General features: G+C 49.2%; 1 protein-coding gene across 1 annotated transcript; it reads right to left on the bottom strand.

The window, feature by feature from the left end:
* Window positions 1-2,612: 2,612 nt before the first annotated feature.
* On the bottom strand, window positions 2,613-21,127 carry RBM22 (RNA binding motif protein 22). Its single transcript, XM_038740306.1, has 11 exons — window positions 21,050-21,127; window positions 16,547-16,600; window positions 11,361-11,390; window positions 9,776-9,908; window positions 8,088-8,188; window positions 7,797-7,969; window positions 6,834-7,034; window positions 6,236-6,400; window positions 5,429-5,517; window positions 5,000-5,131; window positions 2,613-4,174 (listed from the first exon to the last, which is right to left on the bottom strand). The coding sequence occupies exons 1-11, from the start codon at window positions 21,101-21,103 to the stop codon at window positions 4,044-4,046; spliced, it is 1,263 nt and encodes a 420-aa protein (XP_038596234.1). The 5' UTR covers window positions 21,104-21,127; the 3' UTR covers window positions 2,613-4,043.
* Between the last annotated feature and the right edge of the window lie 319 nt (window positions 21,128-21,446).

Genomic DNA, 21,446 nt, shown 5'->3' with positions numbered 1-21,446 from the left:
CCTATGTCTCTCTGTCACTGTCTATATCTCTGTCGCTCTTTCTGTGTGTCTGCCTGTCTCTATAACTATCTGTCTCTGTGTCTGTCTCCTTTCTGTGTGTCTGTCTCATTGCCTCTGTGTCTCTCTGTCACTGTCTCTGTATATATATAGATCTGTCGCTCTTTCTGTGTGTCTGCCTCTGTCTCTCTATAACTATCTCTCTCTGTCTGTCTCGCCTCTGTGTCTCTGTCACTGTCTCTGTATCTATATCTGTTGCTCTTTGTGTCTGCCTCTGTCCCTCTATAACTATCTCTCTGTATCTCCTTTCTGTGTGTCTCGTTGCCTCTGTGTCTGTCACTGTCTCTGTATCTATATTTCTGTCGCTCTTTCTGTGTGTCTGTCTTGTTGCCTCTATGTCTCTCTGTCACTGTCTCTGTATCTATGGCTCTGTCGCTCTTTCTGTGTGTCTGCCTCTCTATAACTCTCTGTGTCTGTCTCCTTTCTGTGTGTCTGTCTCATTGCCTCTGTGTCTCTCTGTCACTGTCTCTGTATCTACATCTCTGTCTCTCTGTCGCTGACTATCTCTCTCGGCCTCTGCCTGTCCATGTCTCTCTGTCACTACCTGTCTGTCTGAATCTGTTTGTCTCTGTCGCTCTTTCCGTGTGTTTGCTTCTGTCTATAACTCTCCGTGTCTGTCTCCTTTCTGTCTGTCTCGTTGCCTCTATGTCCGTCACTGTCTCTGTATCTATATCTCTGTCGCTCCGTGTGTCTGCCTCTGTCTCTCTATCTCTGTCTGTCTCCTTTCTGTGTGTCCATCTCGTTGCCTCTGTGTCTGTCACTGCCTCTGTATCTATCTGTCGCTCTTTCTGTCTGCCTCTCTATAACTATCTCTGTTTCTGTCTCCTTTCTGTGTCTGTCTTGTCTCTATGTCTCTGTCAGTTTCTGATCTATATCTCTGTCGCTCTTTCTGTGTCTGCCTCTGTCTCTCTATAACTATCTCTCTGTGTCTCGTTGCCTCTGTCTCTCTCACTGTCTCTGTATCTCTGTCACTTTCTGTGTGTCTGCCCTGCCTGTCTCTTTGTCACTGTCTCTGTTGCTCTTTCTGTATGTCCGCCTGTCTCTCTGTAACTCTTTCCATATCTATGTCTCCTTTCTGTGTGTCTGTCTTTGCCTGTGTCTGCCTCTGTCTCTGTTTCTGTCTCTCTTCAGCGCTTAGAACAGTGCTTTGCACTTAGCAAGCGCTTAACAAATACCATTATTATTATTATATGTTCTTTCCTGAGCACTTAGTCCTTCGCTCTCCACCCAGTAGGTGCTCAACAAATATTACTGACTGGTTAGAGAAAAGAGTAACTGCTCTAGGGGAAATGGAGTTTGAAAAAGGCTGACTGCCACCCCAAACCTCCCCTTTTAACTTGAAGTCCTCTGTCGGTGCTTAGAACAGTGCTTTGCACATAGTAAGCGCTTAATAAATGCCATCATTATTATTATTACCCTGGCTCCTGGTGAGTGAACCGTCCCCAGTTCCACAACGAGATCTCTAGCCTTGCCTTCCGGAACGCAGAGCCCCTCAGTAAGTGCTCTGGGGGGGATCCCAGCAGGTGAGATCGGGTGAAGGCAGAGCCCGAGAAGTGCAGAAGTCATACTGAACCTATCGACTGAGTGCTTACTATGGGCCGGGCACTGTATTAAGCGCTTGGGAGAGAACAATACAACAAATTTAGCAGGCACGTTCCCTCCCCCTTGGGAGCTTACGGTCTAGAGAAGCACCTCTCGCCTCTCATAGGTCAGACAGGTAAAATGCATTGCGGCCTCCTGCAGCTAAATGCAGTGTGAGGGCAGCAGGAGAGCAGCTTTATTATCCTAGAGTGTTTGATGGGTCAGGGCTACTGTCTAGACGGTATAAACCCATCAAGTGGGAAGTGTTGAAGGAGGCTTCTCCTGATCGAACACATCTCAACTCAGCCTGTGCTCGTGGAGACTTCTAGACTGTGAGCCCACTGTTGGGTAGGGACCATCTCTATATGTTGCCAACTTGGACTTCCCAAGCGCTTAATACAGTGCTCTGCACACAGTAAGCGCTCAATAAATACGATTGAATGAATGGAGACATGCTGTGCAATTAGCTCTGTACGCTCGGAGGAAAAACCTGGCAGCAGTTGCCGATGCATTCCTTCTTTCGCACTTAGAGGAAGCTTGAAACTGGCCGGGCGGCACAGTTGTAGAGCCCAGGCTGGCTAAGGCAAATAAATGCAGGGCTCCCGTGTGGCTGGCCAGCACAGCCGCAAAACCCAGAGCTCAGAGTACCAATGGAGGCATCAGAACTCAGTCTCCCAAACACAACTCGAACAACGGGGAGGAGAATCCGGTGTGTAGCCGGTTCTTCCAAGCCGTGCGGCTCTGAGGAAGAGAGGCAGAACTGGGCACCCGGGTAAAGGCATATTGCAACGAAACCAATACAAAGAAAGGTGCTGCCAACCGCCTTCCCTCCTCTCCCGCCCCCCTCCCATCCCTTACTCCTTACTAACTTGAGCCAGCTGTCGAAACGAGTTGAGGCAGCTGGAAGAATACTGGAGACATCATTTGGAAAATCTGTTTTAATTTTTCTTTAAAAGGAAATAAGATCGCATCACCTTCCTTTTACCATTTACCTATAGTTCGGTTACATCCAAGCTAAAAAAAAAAAACAGAAAACAAACAAAAAAAAGAAGCAAATATACACTTTCTTCTGCAGCAGGAGGGAACCAGAGACACTGCAGGCACATGGAGGTTCCTGCTAAATACAAGGTCCTTTCGTCCAAGTCACAGATCGGCTATCGAAACAAACACACAGGGCTTGCTGACCTCAGAAAGGGCTTACGGTGACGTTCATTAGTATCATCCTCATCACACGACAGGATAGTTCGATAGCCTCAAACCCTCCCTGACCCCACCGCCGCCAGTTGTGGAAAGGAGACCGGTCACTGGCAGGTCTCCACTTGCGTCCCGAAGATTTTGGCCGCGGGGATCTTTTTGGCTTTCGGGGGCACGTGGGGAGGTTGGGCAAGCTTGGTCCTTGGGTCCCACTCCCCACGGCCACCTCGGGTTGACGGGGATCCTCGCCCGGCTAGACTTCCATCTACTGCTGCTACGGCCCGGGGCCTGGCGTCCCTCGGGGCTGAACGACGCAGGCTGGGCACTGAGATCTAAATTGGGGCAGGAATTGCCAGCCCCGACTGTCCCCTGCTGCTTGGGGGTCAGACCTGGGGGAGCCAGACCCCGTGTCACCACAGAGCAGCAGCGGCAGGAGTGGACGTGGCCCTTTCTGGCAGGGGAAATGGGTTGCCCCATTTCGGGAGGGGAGGAGGTCCGAAAACTTCCCCCTAGTACGGTCCCCATTTTAAAAAGCTTTATTGAGCACTGACGCCGTCAGGCGGGGGTCCAGCAAAGCCCCAATCCAGCGCCTCCAGTTCTCAAATGCTGGGGTCTTTCCCAATTCCGGCCGACTTTAGAGCGCCGATTCGAGTGACGGGGAAATGACTAGACGACCCCTAGCACTTGGCAACGGTCGGAATTAGCAAAAAGATCTGAAAAAGTTCGGCTAGAAAAAGGGAGGAAACAGTTACGGGCGGGAAGGTAGTTCAAGGTTTGAATCGGACAAGCAGAATGGACGGAAACGGGTTACCCCAGGAGACACATCTCCAAAAGAGCGAAGGCCGCGGGCACGCGTACATACATACACACACATACAGGCACAGATCCACACGTGTGCCGGCAGTCTTGGAACACGTCATACCTGGAGGTTCTTGCTAACGGCACACGGTCCCCACTTGCCAGTGCGGTTAAGGAGCCGAAGTTACGGTGGGGACTCCAGTGGCCGGATGGACCGACGCCGGGCCGCCCTCGCCGTCGTGAGCGCGTGGGGACCGCGGCGTCGGCTCTCCGCCCGCCCACGACCCAGCCGGGGCCTGAGGGTCACGCTGCCGTGGAAACTTACAAAGAAAAAACAGATCGACTTCCTAGGTGTGTTTATTGGGTTGCTATCGTGCTTCTCCGGAGCAGAGGCCCGGCCCGGCGGCGGGATGCTAGGGGCTGTTGTGCTTTCCCGCGTGAGCCCCCATCCTCTGGGGGTCTTGAGACGGGTAGTGGATGGGTCCCGGGGCTCGCATGAAGGGCGGCGGAGGGCCCATCGGGTGGAACCCGTGAGGCCCGAACCCTGCGGGATGGAAAGAGGTCAGTCCCGAGCTGGAATCGTCCTGCGCTCCGACAGCCGGTAACGGAAGGGCTGGTTTGCAGCCTGTTTAAAGGCCCTTCCCCGCAGCCGCCCCCTTTCCCACTTCTCCAATCCGCCCACTGGCTGAAAGCCCGAGGGCAAGCAGAAGATTCTGGAGCCACTTCCTCCAAGCTTGGAGATTCGGCACCGTGGCCATCCGAAACCCCATCCTTAGTCTCAGCCCGGCCAAGGCAGAGGGAGGATGAGCCTCGCATCAGGGCTAATGAGAATACACAGCCCAGACGGCCGTTTTTTGGTCCACTGGCATCACTGGAGCCCAAGTAACCACCGTGCTCCCATCCCCTGGTAGCCTCACGGAAGCTTAGATGGTCCCAAAAGCAGCACAAAGCAAATCCTTCAACCGGGCTGAGGCCCGTTTGCCGCCGGCTCGGTGGGGCGCCTGAGGAGGGAGACGCTTTGATCTCGGACAGAGCCTCAGGGACGCCAGGTTTTTCCCTACTTGGCCAGTAAGAAAGGAAAGGGAAGTTGGAGTCATGCCGGACTGGAAAAGGGGAGAGGAGCGAGACTCGACTGATTCCTGTTGGGAGGTGGAGGAGGTCAAGGAGGTGGCCCTTTAGGGATGATTTTCTGCCCCGAGTCGGATCAGGCAAGGACCACCAAGACCGACGGGCTGAATGGGCCATCGGCATACAGCAACCGGGGCACAGGGCCGTTGTACACGGAGCAGACAAGAGGGGCCCAGAGGCCCGAGGAAAGTGGATGCCCCTGGCTGGGCCAGGGAGCGAGGGAGGGGAGAGCGAATGTTACCTGGCGGGGGTGGGGGTGCAATCCCAGGAGGCGGCGGCAGCGCAATGTTGACCACCGCAGGAGGGCCGCTGGGAGGCAGGTTGAAATAATTGGCTGACGCTTCTTCTTCGGCCGCCGGAGGAGGAGGGAGAGCTGCGGGAGACAAGACCGGCCTTCGTTTGGAGAGGAAGACGTGGGCAGGGAACGCGTCTGCCACCTGTTAAACTCAACTCTCCCAAGCACTTAGTACAGTGCTCTGCACACGGTAAGCGCTCCATGCCAGGGACCGATCGATACCAACACCAGTGACTGATCGCAAACGCTCTCCCGTGTCACAACCCAAAGGCAGGCGTCCTGGGAACCCGCTCTTCCCCACCCAACGCCAGAGGGACGCGCGTCGGCTGGTGCCACTGTCCGGGAGACAACCCGGGGCAGAAATGTTCTGCTCACCTCCAGGCAGTCCTGGAACGGGCTCCAGCTTTATTCCAGAATCCGTAGAGCCTTCCTTATCCTTCTCTTTGCCTCTGGCTGCCTGGGAACTGAAGCACACGACACCGTCAGGACATACTGTGAGCCCCCTGTGAGACAACCTGATTACCTTGTATCCCTCCAGCACTTAGAACAGTGTTTTGCATATAGTAAGCGCTTAATACCATTATTATTATTATTATTATTATTATTATTGTTATATTTCTTGACCCTGAGTAGGGAGCCGGCAGCCCAATTCCCGTCCTCTCCCACCCCCCGATCAGGGACACTAACTCTGCGGGAAGCAGCATGGCCCAGTGCACAGTGCACAGGCCTGTGCATAGAGCACAGGCCTGGGATTCAGAAGGACCTGGGTTCTAATCCTGCCTCTGCCACCTGTCTGCTGTGTGACCCTGGGCAAGTCACTTCATTTCTCCGTGCCTGTTACCGCATCTGCAAAACGGGATTAAGACTGTGAACCCCATGTGGGACAGGGACTGTGTCCAACCTTTATGCTTGCATCCACCCCAGCGCTTAATTCAGTGCCTGGCACATAGTAAGCGCTTGACAAATACCGTTATTATTATTATATTCCTAGGAAAGAGTCTACCCGGAGGTCACCTAACTTCCCAGTGCTCATAAAGGAAATCTCACCGCTGGCTCGGATTTTGCTCCCAAGCCATCTCTCCTCCTCCCTGACCCAACGCCACCAAGGCTCACCTAAAGACCCGTCGACCAGTATCAGTAAGGGGAAAGGGGGCTCAGGGAAGAAAAGGCCCCGGTGCTCACCGTCCCCACTTGACGTTCAACCGGCGCCCGTTGACGATCAGCTTATTGAAGGACTTCTCGGCGGCCACTTCCGCGGCTTGCCTCGTGGCAAACTGGATGAAAGCGCACTGCTGCCTCTGTACAACAGTTATTGTCCGGATCTCGCCAAACTGGTAGAAATGATTTCTGTTTGGGCAGGGAGGGCGGCCAGTGAGATGGGATGAACTTGCCCCGTCGGCCACGGTTCTCAGCGTGGCCCCCCCCGAACACATCTGTTGCAGAGAAGCAATGTGGCCTAGCGGAAAGGTCAGAGGACCTGAGTCCTAATGCCACTTGTCTGCTGTGCGACCTGGGGCAAGTCACTTCACTGTGCATCTGTTTCCTCATCTGTAAAACGAGGCTTCGATACCTGTTCTCCCTCCCCTTAGACTGTGAGCCCCACGTGGGACGGGGACTGTGTCCAACCTGCTTACCTTGAATCTACCCCAGTGCTTGACACTTAGCAAGTGCTTAACACCATAATCGTTACCCGTAAGGAACCCATAAACATCTCCCCGGCCATTATGCGACAGCCCAAACTGGTCTAAATGAAGATAAGATTCCCCCGCCCCGCGCTCACCTGAGGTCCGTCTCCGTGATGGTGTCCCCCAGGCCGCCGACATACAGCGTGGTGATGCTCTTGTCGTCTGGCGGGTCCAAGCGAGGCATCGTCGACGCTCGTTTCAGAAGCTTATCGGCCACGGGGTCGTTGATACCATAGTACCGGTCTTTGATGTTCTGGTCGGCGAGGGGGTCGTCTGGGTCCGTAGGTTTCTCGTGCCTAAGGGGCAAAGTGGACGATATTTACGGCAAGGACGATCCCAGTGGAGCTTCAAACGGGGAAGGCTCCTCCGATATAAGTAAAGAGCGCATCGGGATCCTGAGTTTCAAGGTGTTCAGTTTCTAGCTCCATTCGTATCACGTCAGGGCATCTCCACAAAAGGCAGCCGGGCACCTTGACTTCCGGGGTCATTAAGGAGCCAAGTCGGGTCTCATCATCAAGTGGCTATTTTTTCAATAACTACCGGAGGAGACGAATAATACCCAGTAACGATCAAACAGCGCTGCCACCAAAGAATCTGAGATACATCTAAGACGCTTGGTTTTTACGCTCTGAAGCCCTCACAACCCTCGGCGGGAATGGAAGGGATCTGAAGGACCTGCCTTCCTGCAATGAGCCCCGAAACACTTGGCGAGAACGACTCGATTACCGTCGGGATGCACACTTGTCTGACTGCCTTTGCTTCTCCAGGCTTCAACTAGCCACCGTACACTCAATCAGAGAGCTCACCCGCCCATTAGAGGGTTTTTTTTTTTAATTTCTGAACCTTGGGCTGCCTAGGTATCCCCTGTCGGATCCGACTTAGCAGCCCGGCATCCTAGTTGCTTTTTTATGGTTCCACAAATCCAAAATTGACGGCGCTTCAAAGGCCAACAATGCAGCAGAGCCAGCCCCACAGATACGTTCTCTGACATTAAAATGCGATGGGGCAGGCTGTCCCCCGCTTGGGAATGGTCCCCGCTTCCAGCCCTGCCCCCTTACCTGTATGGGCACTCTTCTCCTCTCTTACACTCCCCTTTCACCCAGAAGGAACAGATGTGTGGACGGTTCCGTTTGTAGTAGGGGGTGGTGCGAGCCAGTTTCAGCAGCATGTCACTGGTAGATGTAGCCTTCCCAAGGGCCCCAACTGGCCGGGTGCCGTCAGAATTTGAAATCTGTAAAGCGGGATTTGTGAGGAAAAGGGAAGTCATCCGTTCCCTTCCCCACTCCCCCATCGAGAACTCCCATTTTTTCCCCACCTAAACAAAGAAAGACACTCTAGCATGTCCATACCTCTCGCTCCATATTCTGGGTGTAATACTCTTTGTTGACGTCGGACTTTGGAATGTCATCTTTAAAGGACAGGCCTGCATCACGGACCTGAATGGGCAAGCCTACCATCGAAAGGAGGAAAACACACACTCAAAAAATCAGAAACCCGAACAGGAAAACCGTAAGCTCGTTGCGGGCAGGGAACATGCCTACCGACTCTGTTGGGTTGCACTTTCCCAAGCACTTAGTAGAGTGCTCTGCACACAGTAAGTGCTCAATAAACATCACTGATTATCTGAAAAGTAGTGCAGACCCAGAAAATGTAGTAACTTTATGATACCACTTAGAGACCTACAGGGCAATAATTTTTCAAGATCTTTCACTAACACCTCATTTCAACTGCTACAACTTTCAAACGGGAATTTCACGTGGTTTTATAAGTGCATCCAAAGGCGTAATTCGATCTTATTTTGTAACTGTCCGGCACCATTAGGGCCCGATTTCTCTACTATCCTAATCGGAGATTGGGGATGATAGCTCAGGCAATCCATGGCACTCGGGCAAATGAAAACCCAGCTAGAGAGATAAGTGCTAGCGTGACTGAACATCCTCTGTTTGTGGTTAGCTTTATTTCCCAGGGCCTTCGCCCCAGAACCCCATAAACTGGAGTTTAGATGCTTGACCCAACATTCCCACTCCCTTCTTAGCACTCGAGAGAGACTCGAGTGGGGGGACAATTTTTTTTTTTTTAAAGGTATCTGTTAAGCACTTCCTCGGCACTGGGGTAGATACAAGCTTATCAGATTGGACAAAGTCCCTGTCCCATGTGGGGCTCACGCCTTTAACCCCCATTTTACAGACGACGCAACTGGTGCCCAGAGAAGTGAAGTGTCATACAACAGGCACGTGGCAGAGACAGGATTAGGACCCACATTCTTCTAAGTTCCAGGCTCTAACCACCGGGCCACACTGTTTCTCTGTTTTGTAACTGCCCAACACCCGGATCGTGTTCTTTTCCCACCCGAGAGAACCCACCCCAGGCACAGCACCCTACTCTGGACTTCGACAGCTTGGACTTTGATGGATGCTGCTGATCTGTTTCCATTTCAGGGGGCCTTACCCTCCCCCAAATGATCGGTGGCTTGAAGTGAGAGATGCCAGGCCAGGCTTGGCTTGCCGAACTGGGAAGCCCCGGGTGACGTCCATTTCCACCCCCTCCACCCCCCAAAAGCCGGTTTCATTCCAGCTGCGCTCCGGGGGAGCGATCCTGGCTCCAGGACTGCCTCAAGGATGACTGGGCCCGGACTACGGCTCTCGACCTGCCTCGGAGTTGCCCCAGTTCTCCACCCAGAGGAGAGGGCCCCGAGTAGGGTGGAGCTGAGCTTCCCAAATCCCCCATGGGTAGCCTGTTCTCCCCACTCCCTTCTGCATCACCCTGACTCATTCCCTTTATTCATCCATCCCCTCCACCCCCCACTCCAGCCCCACAGTGCTGATGTACATATCTGTAATTTATTTAACCGCATTAACTTCTGCCTCCTTCCCTTCTACACCATACGCGCGGTGTGGGCAGGGAATGTGTCTGTGTACTGTTGTGCTGTATTCTCCCAAGCGCTCAGTCCAGTGCTCTGCACACAGCAAGCGCTCAATATAGACGGCTGAATGACTGACTAAATCCGGCCCTCGGTCGGGGCCCGCGAGACACGCACCGTACTCCAAGTCCAAGAGGCAGGTCTGGCAGACGTTTTTGAGCTTGCTGCAGGTCTGGCACACTTCCGTCTTCTTGAAACGCATGCGGACACCCGGGCACCAGCGAAATACCGTGAAAGGCCTGGCACAGATCTGACGCACAAAACGAGATGAAGGAACTACCACAGGCCCACAATTACCCACAATTAAACCCACTCTCTAGTTAAAAGTGAAACTCAACCAAAATGTCAGAGGCCACTGTGCTCCCCCCTGCGATAAAAAGAAGCTCAAACCGCTCAGTTTTGCTCCAACACAAGTTTTCCCTCCACGTCTTGTTAGAAGACTACTAGGAAACTGAGGGACTTTTTTGTGACCCTCTTTGGGGACTGTGTGCCGTGACATCAGAATAATGTTTACGCGCCTGCCTGTAGCAGATACTGTAAAAACGATCCGTGTGTTTCACAAGGTGGGGTTTTTGCAAGCCCCCGCTCTCTAAAAGAAGGGCGAATCACAAAAACAAACAAAACTAAGACCGAGGAGATGTTCCGGCTGAACATAACACCCGACACTTTCCCTCTGGAGTATTTAAGGGGATCTTGCTCCACCACTCTCCAAAAATTTAAAGGACAGAGGACAACCAGGGCCTTTGACTGAGAGGGGAAAGGGAGGAATATGCAAATTCAGAAACTGCAATCACAGCAACTTTGTATTTTCCCATCAGATGGTAAACTCCTTGAGGACAGGAACTGTGCCCTTTCCTCTTACGGTACGATCCACAGTGCCTAACAGAACAGCAGCCACTCAAATACAGATGATGATGACCTTGACAGTCACGAATTCTTGACCGTGTGTCTGGGAGGAAGAATTTACACTTTTGCTTCCTTTTTCCTAAACATGACCCTAGGATAACTGATTTTCTCCTCCTAGCTGATTCTGAACTACTACCTCTTCCATCTTTTAACTGAGGTATTTGCTCAGATAACTGCCTCTACACCTAGTTGCCCCACCCCGATTTTGAGAAGAAAAAAGGCTTTTTTGTATCATCTAGTTGTAGGCAGTGATGTAGGGGGGAGGGAGGAGAGAGGAGCAACAGGATGAGCGATTAACAAAGCACGTTAAGGTACTTAACTCATTACGACTATGGTGGGGCCAGGGTAGCTGGCACAACCAAAGGAGGGTGTGTGGAGTTAATTCACTGAATGCCTATGGCACGCAGACCTGGGGCAAAGGCAACAGAAAAGAAGCCGTCTCAAGTGCCTCCTTACCTAACTCTTCCTTCTCTTCTGATCCCCTTATTGCTTAACTTAATCCCCCACTAATTCTCACTCTCGCTCTCAATTTTCTCCCACTGGGTGGCAAAAAATATGCAAAGTGGGGCAGTTATGCAAGGAAAAACGGTATTCTTCTGGAACTTCAGGGATTAACCCCAAATAACCCCTTCCCCTGCTCTCACAGAGGGAGCGTGTACACACTGAAAATACACTCGGTGTACAAGACAGGCGCCGCAAGAGCGGATGAGAAGAGAAACTGCTCCCACTGCTGCCCCGGGGCCTCTCGCTGTCCTCCCTGAAAAGCCACAAGCTTCGGAGTCTGAGACCTACTTACCTTGCATTCTTTTCCATATTTCTCTTTGGTCTGAAATAAAAGAAGACTGGGCTTATTACGAGGAATGAGACCAGCTGTTTATTCCCTCCTAAAAGCACCACAGCAGAGATGATGCCTCTTCAGACTTGCCAATGTCCAGCGTGAAGACAGCCCGGTGTCGCAGATCGAACCCCCGCAAAACACGAGGGGTGAGAGTGCCATCGCTGCACCACAATTCACGTGCCACCTCACCCGCCCCTCAACTGTTCTCTGTGGAAACGAAATGCTTCACGCTTTGCGGTTACCCCCGGAGGGAGGATACAGAAAAGGCAACGCTGTTTTAGAAACTTTCAATGACGGCATACGATGTTAATGATTTCAAGTTTGGAAGATACGCGGTCCTACCTCTTTCTTCTTTCAGCTCGCTCTAAAACCAGTGCAGCCTCTGAGGCTCACAACAGTTGCCAGTACTGAGGACTTCAAACAAAAAATCAAGTACTAAAAAAAAATGACGCCGCTGCCCTGTCATTCACACACAAACTAAACCTCTCTGTATCGACACTCGCAAGCCCCTCTGGCTTACAGGCTGTTTCAATCACGGCAGGATTCATCAAAAATATTCTCGAATCCCCTTCCCTGAAATCCCGACAGCCACAGTCCGTCTCCCCCTCTAGACTGTGAGCTCGTTGTGGGCAGGGAACGTGTCTACCAACTCTATTACTGTGTACTCTCCCGAGTGCTTAGTGCAGTGCTCTAATTGATTAATTGACTGGTCGACTGTAAACTCCTTGGGAACACAGACTGCCTTACCTTGTGCGCACTTTCCTAAGCACTTAGCACCTACAGGGCAGGTGCTCGACAAACATGACTCACAAAGATTATGATGCTCACAACTAGGGAGTGCGGGGCGAGGGGCCGCCCTTAGTTTGCACACAACTGGGACCCTTTAGCAACGGGGATGGGAAATGCATCCCAGGAGATTCGGTCCACCCCATCCTCCCTCCCCCTTCGTATATGAAAATTCACCACTCTCCCCACTTTCAAAGCCTTATTAAAATCCCATCTCCTCCAAGAGGTCTTCTCCGACTAAGCCCTCACTTTCCCTATCCCCTCTCCCTTCTGTATTTTTCCACGCACTTGGTTCTGTCCCCTTTCAGCACTTGATATTCATCCCACCCTCAGCCCCACGGAACTTATGTCCCTACCCATAATTTATTTTAATAAATAAATTGTGTTGTGCTGTATTCGCCCAAGGGCTTAGTGCTCTTGTGTGGGGTGTCCCGTGGCTGGGGGATTGTTGCAGAGCCCCTGCCTCGCCACAGTTTCCCTCTGGTCTCCTCTGAAAAAGCGCTCACGGCATATGATGCCTGAGATGCCCAAGATACTCAAGGACTTCAGTGACACATGTAAAAAAGGACCGAGACAAGGGTAGACAATTAATAGTATTCATTAAATGCTTACTCTGTGCAGAGCACTGGGTGCAATCAATCAAGGATATTTACTGAATGAAGAGCACCACCATTATAAGCACTTGAGAGAGTACAAGAGACTTGGTAGATGCAATCCCTGCCAGGTAAATATGAAACAAGCAAGAGATCCGTTCCCTACGCCAGGGAGCTTACAAGCTAATGGAAGAGACAGACCTATATTTTCAAGGAAAACAGTCTAAGGAAATAATTATATTTAAAAACATACATACAAAAGTGCTGAGGAAGAGTATGGGAGTCAGAGGACCCGGGTTCTAATCCCGGCTCTGCCACTTGTCTGCTGTGTGACCTCATTTATACTTCAGATTTTTAGACTGTGAGCCCACTGTTGGGTAGGGACTGTCTCTATATGTTGCCAACTTGTACTTCCCAAGCGCTTAGTACAGTGCTCTGCACACAGTAAGCGCTCAATAAATACGATCGATTGATTGATTGATTGATTGATTTAACTTCTCTGGGCCTCATTTGTGAAACTCCCTCCTACTTCAGTCTGGGAGCCCCAGGTGGGACGGGGACTGTGTCCAACCCGATTATCTTGTGTCTTCCTTAGCCCTTAGTACAACGTTTGGCGCATCGTACAAACTTAATACCACAATTATTATTATAAATACGATTACAACCGCTAGAGATGGCCGATGGCTTACACGATTTAAGGCGCTGAGGGCTGATTAACTTCCATCTCAGCCTGAAAGAGACAGGGCTGTCCACACTCAGGCCTCGTAATTAATATTTATTGAGTTGTCAGTGTGCTAAAAGAGGTGGACAGTCCTATCAATCAATACCATTTGTTGACTGCCTAAGTGCAGAGCACTGTGCTAAGCACTTGGAAGAGTATGAGGGAATTAGCCAACATGATGGCTGCCCTTAAATTTACAATCTAGTAGGCTGTGCTTACACAATTCTTCCTCCCGCTCACTGAGCCCCTTCCTTCCTCTCCCCCTCGTCCCCCTCTCCATCCCCCCGTCTTACCTCCTTCCCTTCCCCACAGCACCTGTATATATGTATATATGGTTGTACATATTTATTACTCTGTTTATTTATTTATTTTGCTTGTGCATTTCTATCCTATTTATTTTATTTTGTTGGTATGTTTGGTTTTGTTCTCTGTCTCCCCCTTTTAGACTGTGAGCCCACTGTTGGGTAGGGACTGTCTCTATGTGTTGCCAATTTGTACTTCCCAAGCGCTTAGTACAGTGCTCTGCACATAGTAAGCGCTCAATAAATACGATTGATTGATTGATTGATTGCCCATTTTCCCCTCTGCAACATTTATCTCAACCTCGATTTTTTTTCCACCGACGGTGAGTTGCTGGGGCCTGGTGACCATGTCCCAGACCCTAACCTCCACCTCCTGCTCCAACTGTGAACAAATTCATTCACTACCCGAACAACCTTCCAAACTCACGGATCGAAGTAGGAACTGGGGTAACTTTAGGTTAGCCAGTGAAGCTTTAGCAACGGCAAGGTTTTTATGAGGTGATAATGGGCGCACTGTTTGATCCCCTGTTAAAAAGCTCCAAGAGAGCCTTGACACTCCCTTTTTACAGCGTTTTCCTACTCCTGGGTTGTTCTTTCTGTTCTATGCAACCTTGAGTTCCAGCTGCATACTTGATATCCCTTTACCATTTTCAAATATCATTCACACAGATCCCCACCCCATTACATCCAACTTCGTGGCACTTTACCCACTCTGGCCTTTTTTGCAAATTTCCCTCAGAATATCCCCTTCAGGTCCAATCAATGAATCAATCAATCAATCAATCGTATTTATTGAGCGCTTACTATGTGCAGAGCACTGTACTAAGCGCTTGGGAAGTACAAATTGGCATCACATAGAGACAGTCCCTACCCAACAGTGGGCTCACAGTCTAAAAGGGGGAGACAGAGAACAGAACCAAACATACCAACAAAATAAAATAAGTAGGATAGAAATGTACAAGTAAAATAAATAAATAAATAAATAAATAAATAAATAAATAGAGTAATAAATATGTACAACCATATATACATATATACAGGTGCTGTGGGGAAGGGAAGGAGGTAAGACGGGGGGATGGAGAGGGGGACGAGGGGGAGGTCCACTCCCTGATCCTTCATCCCGGCTTCTACTCTCACTTATTTCTGGTCTAATGACACTAAAAGGCTGCCCTTTTAGAAAATTTAGAAAATTCTGCCCTGATCATCATTCCCTCTCAATTTCCGCTGGCCTAGTGAATAAAGCACGGGCCTGAGAATCAGAAGGACCTGGGTTCTAATTCTGGCTCCACCACTTACCTGCTGTGTGACCCTGGGCAAGCTTGTACTTCCCAAGCGCTTAGGACGGTGCTCTGCACACAGTAAGCGCTCAATAAATACGATTGATGATGATGATGATTTGTTTTACCTGTGCCTCAGTTAAAGGTTAAGATTGTGAGTCCCGCGTGGGACAGGGACCGTATCCAAACCGATTAGCACGCGCCGACACCGACGCTTAGTGTCTTGTGTCTTCCTTAGCCCTTAGTACGGCGCTTGGCGCGTCGTACACACTTAACAAATACCACAATTATTATTATAAATAAGATTACAACCGTTAGAGATGGCCGGTGGATGGGCTTACACGATTTAAGGTGCTGAGGGCTGATTTACTTCCATCTCAGCCTGGAAGAGACAGGGCTGTCGACACTCAGGAGGGATGCCCAGTGCTTAGAACAGTGCTCTGCACATAGTAAGCACTTAACAAATGCCAATGCTTAGAACAGTGCCCTGCACATAGTAAGCGCTTAACAAATGCCATTATTATTATTATTATTATTATTATGTCATATTTGGAGACTAGGCCTTGTAATTAATATTTACTGAGTTGTCAGTGTGCTAAAAGAGGTGGACAGTCCTATCAATCACTACCATTTCTTGAGTGCCTGGCACATACTAAGCGCTTAATACCATTAAAAAAAATCCCATTCCGTCTAGCACTCCTGTCCCCAGCCATTTGTAAAGCAGGGGAAGCAGCGTGGCTCGGTGGAAAGAGCCCGGGCTTTGGAGTCACAGGCCGTGGGTTCAAATCCCGGCTCCGCCACTTGTCAGCTGGGTGACTTCGGGCAAGCCACTTCGCTTCTCTGGGCCTCAGTTCCCTCATCTGTCAAATGGGGATGAGGACGGTGAGCCCCTCGTGGGACAACCTGATCACCTTGTATCTACCCCAGCTCTACAGTGCTCTGCACACAGTAAGCGCACAATAAATACGATTGACTGACTGACTGATTGTATCTACCCCAGCGTTTACAACAGTGCTTTGCACATACTAAGCACTTAACGAGTACCAACATTATTATTATTAAAGAGGAGGAGGCATACACAGATCACCCAATTCCCCTCGGGTCATTCATCATCATCATCATCAATCGTATTTATTGAGCGCTTACTATGTGCAGAGCACTGTACTAAGCGCTTGGGAAGTACAAATTGGCAATATATGGAGACAGTCCCTATCCAACAGTGGGCTCACAGTCTAAAAGGGGAGACAGAGAACAAAACCCAACATACTAACAAACTAAAATAAGTAGAATAGATATGTGCAAGTAAAATAGAGTAATAAATATGTACAAACATATATACATCTATACAGGTGTTGTGGGGTAGGGAAGGAGGTAAGATGGGGAGGGGATGGAAGAAGGAATGAAGACCAGAACAAAATGCACAGAAAAACGCATAAAGAACCGGTTTTCAAATATTGTCACATACCATCCGGATGTAGGGGTTTTCTCCGAGGCAGGTCTGGCACAGAATGGGGAAGTCCTACGCAAGGGCAAAGATAAAAACCAATTTAATACCGCTACTACTGTAGACCGTAAGCTGGGGGCGGGTAAGGCCTGTGGCTGGGACACCGTACTCTCCCCAGCGCTTAGTACAGTGCTCTGCACACAATAAGCCCTCGGCAAATACGACCGATTGGACTAATATTCGGGTATTAGCTGGCAGGCGGGCAGGAAGCTCGCCTCCGGGAAGACGGAATCCCGGCATTCCCACCCTGGGATGCGGTCACTCACTCAGTTAATTCCAGTCCTCTAGACTGTGAGCTCGTTGTGGGCAGGGAACGTCATTGTCTATTATTGCTCTGTACTTTCCCAAGAGCTTAGCACAGTGTTCTACACACACACAGTAAGCGCTTAATAAATACAATTTAATAATAGGTTTTTTTTCTAAGCGTTTAGAACAGTGCTTTGCACATAGTAAGCGCTTAATAAATGCCATTATTATTATTATTATTACCACCAAGGTCTGTTCTAAGCACTGGGGTACATACAAGGTTATCAGGTTTGGCTCAGTGCTTGGCACATAGTAAGCGCTTAACAAATACTATTATTATTAGTATTATTCATTCAGTCGTATTTATTGAGCACTTTTAGTGTGTGCAGAACACTGTACTCAGCGCTTGGAAGTACAAATTGCTTCACATGTCTGTGCCTCAGTTCCCTCATCTATAAAATGGGGATTAAGAGAACTTGTATCTACCCAGGGCACAAAGTAAGCGCTTAACAAATACCATCATCATGATGATTAAGTGCTTAGGAGAGTACAAAATAACCACAAATAGATCCATTTCCCTGCCCACCATTCATTCATTAAATCGTATTTATTGAGCGCTTACTGTGTGCAGGCACTGGACTAAGCGCTTGGGAAGTCAGTGCTTACGGCCAAGAGCGGGAGACAAGCGCTCAGTACAGTGCTCTGCACCCAGTTAAGTGCTCAATATCCAGCACTTAGCACATAGTAGTAAGCTCTTAACAAATACTATCATCATTATGATTAAGTGTCTAGGAGAGTACAAAATAACAACAAACAGATCCATTTCCCTGCCCACCATTCATTCATTCCATCGTATTTATTGAGCGCTTACTGTGTGCAGGCACTGGACTAAGCGCTTGGGAAGCCAGTGCTTACAGCCAAGAGCGGGAGACAGGCGCTCAGCACAGTGCTCTGCACCCAGTTAAGTGCTCAACATCCGGCGCTTAGCACATAGTAAGCGCTTAACAAATGCCATCATTATTATTAGCAGCGTGGCTCCGTGGAAAGAGCCCGGGCTTTGGAGTCAGAGGTCTTGGGTTCAAATTCCAGCTCTGCCAGTTGTCAGCTGTGCGACTTTGGGCGAGTCACTTCACTTCTCTGGGCCTCAGTTCCCTCATCTGGAAAATGGGGATTCATTCATTCAATCGTATTTATTGAGCAACTCTTCCACTTGTCAGCTGTGTGACTTTGGGCAAGTCACTTAACTTCTCTGTGCCTGTTACCTTATTTGTAAAATGGGGGTGAAGACTGTGAGCCCTGCGTGGGACAACCCGATCAACTTGTAACATCCCCAGCGCTTACAGCAGTGCTTGGCACATAGTAAATGCTTAATAAATGCCATCATTATTTTCTTTTAGACTGTGAACCCACTGTTGGGTAGGGACTGTCTCTATATGTTGCCAATTTGTACTTCCCAAGCGCTTAGTACAGTGCTCTGCACATAGTAAGCGCTCAATAAATACGATTGATGATGATGATGATTGAGCGAGCGCTTACTGTGTGCAGAGCACTGGACTAAGACTGAAGACTGAGCACTGAAGATGAAGACTGTGAGTATCATGAGGAACAACCTGATCATCTTGTAACCTCCCCAGCGCTTACAACAGTGCTTTGCACACAGTAAGCGCTTAATAAATGTCATCATCATTATTATTACTATATTAAGTGACTAGCCCAGTCACACAGTTGAAAAGAGGCGGAGACAGGATTTGAACCCATGACCTCTGACTCCAAAGCCTGGGCTCTTTCCACTGAGCCACGCTGCTTCTCTGCGACTGAATAATAACAAGAATAATAATGATGATGGCATTTATTAAGCGCTTACTAAGCGCTTAGTACAGTGCTCTGCACATAGTAAGCGCTCAATAAATACGATTGATGATGACTAAGTGCAAAGCACTGTTCTAAGCACTGGGGAGGTTACAAGGTGATCAGGTTGTCCCACGGGGGGGTTCACAGTCTTCATCCCCATGTCACAGATGAGGGAACTGAGGCACAGTGAAGTGACTTGCCCCAAGTCACACAGCTGACAAGTGGCGGAGTCGGGACTTGAACCCAAGACCTCTGACTCCAAAGCCCGGGCTCTTTCCACTGAGCCGCGCTGCTTCTCTGCCCCCTTCTAGACTGGGAGCCCGTTGATGGGTCGGGACCATCTCTAGATGTTGCCGACTTGTACTTCCCAAGCGCTTAGTCCAGTGCTCTGCACACAGTAAGCGCTCAATAAATACGATTGAATGAATGAACAAATGAATATACAAAAAATAGATAACAAATAAATACAATTACAGACAGGCACGTAAGGGCTGAGGGGAGCGGTGGCAGAATCAATCAATCAATCAATCGTATTTATTCAGTGCTTACTGTGTACAGAGCACTGTACTAAGCGCTTGGGAAGAAGGGAGTGAGAGCCTTCCAGCCTGTGAGCCCACTGTTGGGTCGGGACCGTCTCTATCTGTTGCCGACTTGTACTTCCCAAGCGCTTAGTCCGGTGCTCTGCACACAGTAAGCGCTCAATAAATACGCTGAAATGAATGAATGAATAAATACGATGGAATGAATGAATGAGAAGAGAGGCTTAGTCAGGGAAGGCCTCCTGGAGGAGGTGGCCGTCACTAGATGTTGCCAGCTTGTACATTCCCAAGCGCTCAGTCCAGTGCTCTGCACACAGGAAGCGCTCAGTAAATGCGACTGAATGAATGACTGAATAAATAAATATGACAATGAATGAATACGATTGAATGAATGAATACGATGGACTGAGTGGATAAATACGATGGAATGAATGAATACAATGGAATGAATGAATGAATGAGAGGAGAGGCTTTAGTCAGGGAAGGCCTCCTGGAGGAGGCGGCCATCTCTAGATGCTGCCAACTTGGCCTTCCCAAGCGCTTAGTCCAGTGCTCTGCACACAGGAAGCGCTCAATAAATATGAATGAATGACTGAATAAGTAAATACAACTGAATGAAGGAATGAATAATACAACTGAATGAATGAATACAATGGAATGAATACGATGGAATGAATGAATGAATAAATAAATACGATGGAATGAATGAATGAATGAATGAGAGGAGAGGCTTTAGTCAGGGAAGGCCTCCTCGAGGAGGCGGCTGTCTCTGGATGTTGCCGACTTGGGCCTTCCCAAGCGCTTAGTCCGGTGCTCTGCACACAGGAAGCGCTCAATAAATGCGAATGAATGAATGACTGAATGAGTAAATACGACTGAATGAAGGAATGAATAATACGATGGAATGAACGAACGAATAATACGATGGAATGAATAAATATGATGGGATGAATGAATAAAAACGATGGAATTAATGAGTGAATAATACGATGGAATGAATGAGTGAATAATACGATGGAATGAATGAATAATACGATGGAATGAATAATACGATGGAATGAATAATACGATGGAATGAATGAATAACATGATGGAATATGATGGAATGAATGAATGAATAAATACGATGGAATGAATGAATGAATACGATGGAATGAATGAATGAATAATGTGATGGAATGAATAATACGGTGGAATGAATGAGTAATACGATGGAATGAATATGATGGAATGAATGAATAAATACGATGGAATGAATGAATGAATAATACGATGGAATGAATATGATGGAATGAATGAATGAATGAATAAATACGATGGAATGAATGAATACGATGGAATGAATGAATGAATAATACGATGGAATGAATAATACGATGGAATGAATGAATAATACGATGGAATGAATATGATGGAATGAATGAATGAATGAATAAGTACGATGGAATGAATGAATGACTACGATGGAATGAATGAATAATACGATGGAATGAATAAATATGATGGAATGAATGAATAAATATGATGGAATGAATGAATAAATACGATGGAATGAATGAATGAATAATACGATGGAATGCATATGATGGAATGAATGAATGACTAAATATGATGGAATGAATGAATGAATACGATGGAATGAATGAATGAGTGAGAGGAGAGGCTTTAGTCAGGGCAGGCCTCCCGGAGGAGGCGGCCGGGTCTGGCTGTTGCCGAGCTGGCCTTCCCAAGCGCTTCCCGCTGGCCCGGCGCCCCGGCCCCGCGCTCTCCCGCCGTGTTCCCGCCATGTTCCCGCCCGCCATGTTCCCCCCGGGGTCCCCTCACGCACCGCATCCTCCCAGTTCTGCCTGTTGTAGGTGTTGGAGCCCAGAGACGTCGCCATCTTGGAGGGGGAGGCAGAGCCGGAGGAGGCAGAGCCGGAAGCGGCACGCGGAGGCCGGAAGTACGGCGGCGGCGGGCCTCCGCCATCCCGCCATGCCGCGCGGCAAGGGGGGGCGCTCTGCCCCCCCCCTCCCCGACCCGCCATAGAGGCGCCCCCTCGCCGGAAACCGCTCCGCCCCGCCCTCGCCGCTTCCGGCTTAGCCGTCTCTGTGGGCCTCTGGGCCTTCGGCCTCCTCTTGGGAGTCAGGCGTATTCATTCATTCATTCATTCATTCATTCATTCATTCATTCATTCATATTTATTTCATTCATTCAGTCGCATTTATTGAGCGCTTACTGTGTGC

Source organism: Tachyglossus aculeatus, chromosome X1 (assembly GCF_015852505.1).
Source record: "Tachyglossus aculeatus isolate mTacAcu1 chromosome X1, mTacAcu1.pri, whole genome shotgun sequence".
NCBI classification, from domain to species: Eukaryota; Metazoa; Chordata; class Mammalia; order Monotremata; family Tachyglossidae; genus Tachyglossus; species Tachyglossus aculeatus.
This window is presented reverse-complemented; position numbering and strand designations above follow the sequence as displayed.

Excerpts from the sequence above, each read along its gene's own strand:
- RBM22 (XM_038740306.1), bottom strand. The coding sequence starts at position 21,103 with ATGGCGACGTCTCTGGGCTCCAACACCTACAACAGGCAGAACTGGGAG. Across the intron at positions 7,970-8,087 it reads CCCAGAATATGGAGCGAGAG|ATTTCAAATTCTGACGGCAC; the intron begins GTATGGACATGC and ends CCCGCTTTACAG. Across the intron at positions 4,175-4,999 it reads TGCACCCCCACCCCCGCCAG|GGTTCGGGCCTCACGGGTTC; the intron begins GTAACATTCGCT and ends TCCATCCCGCAG.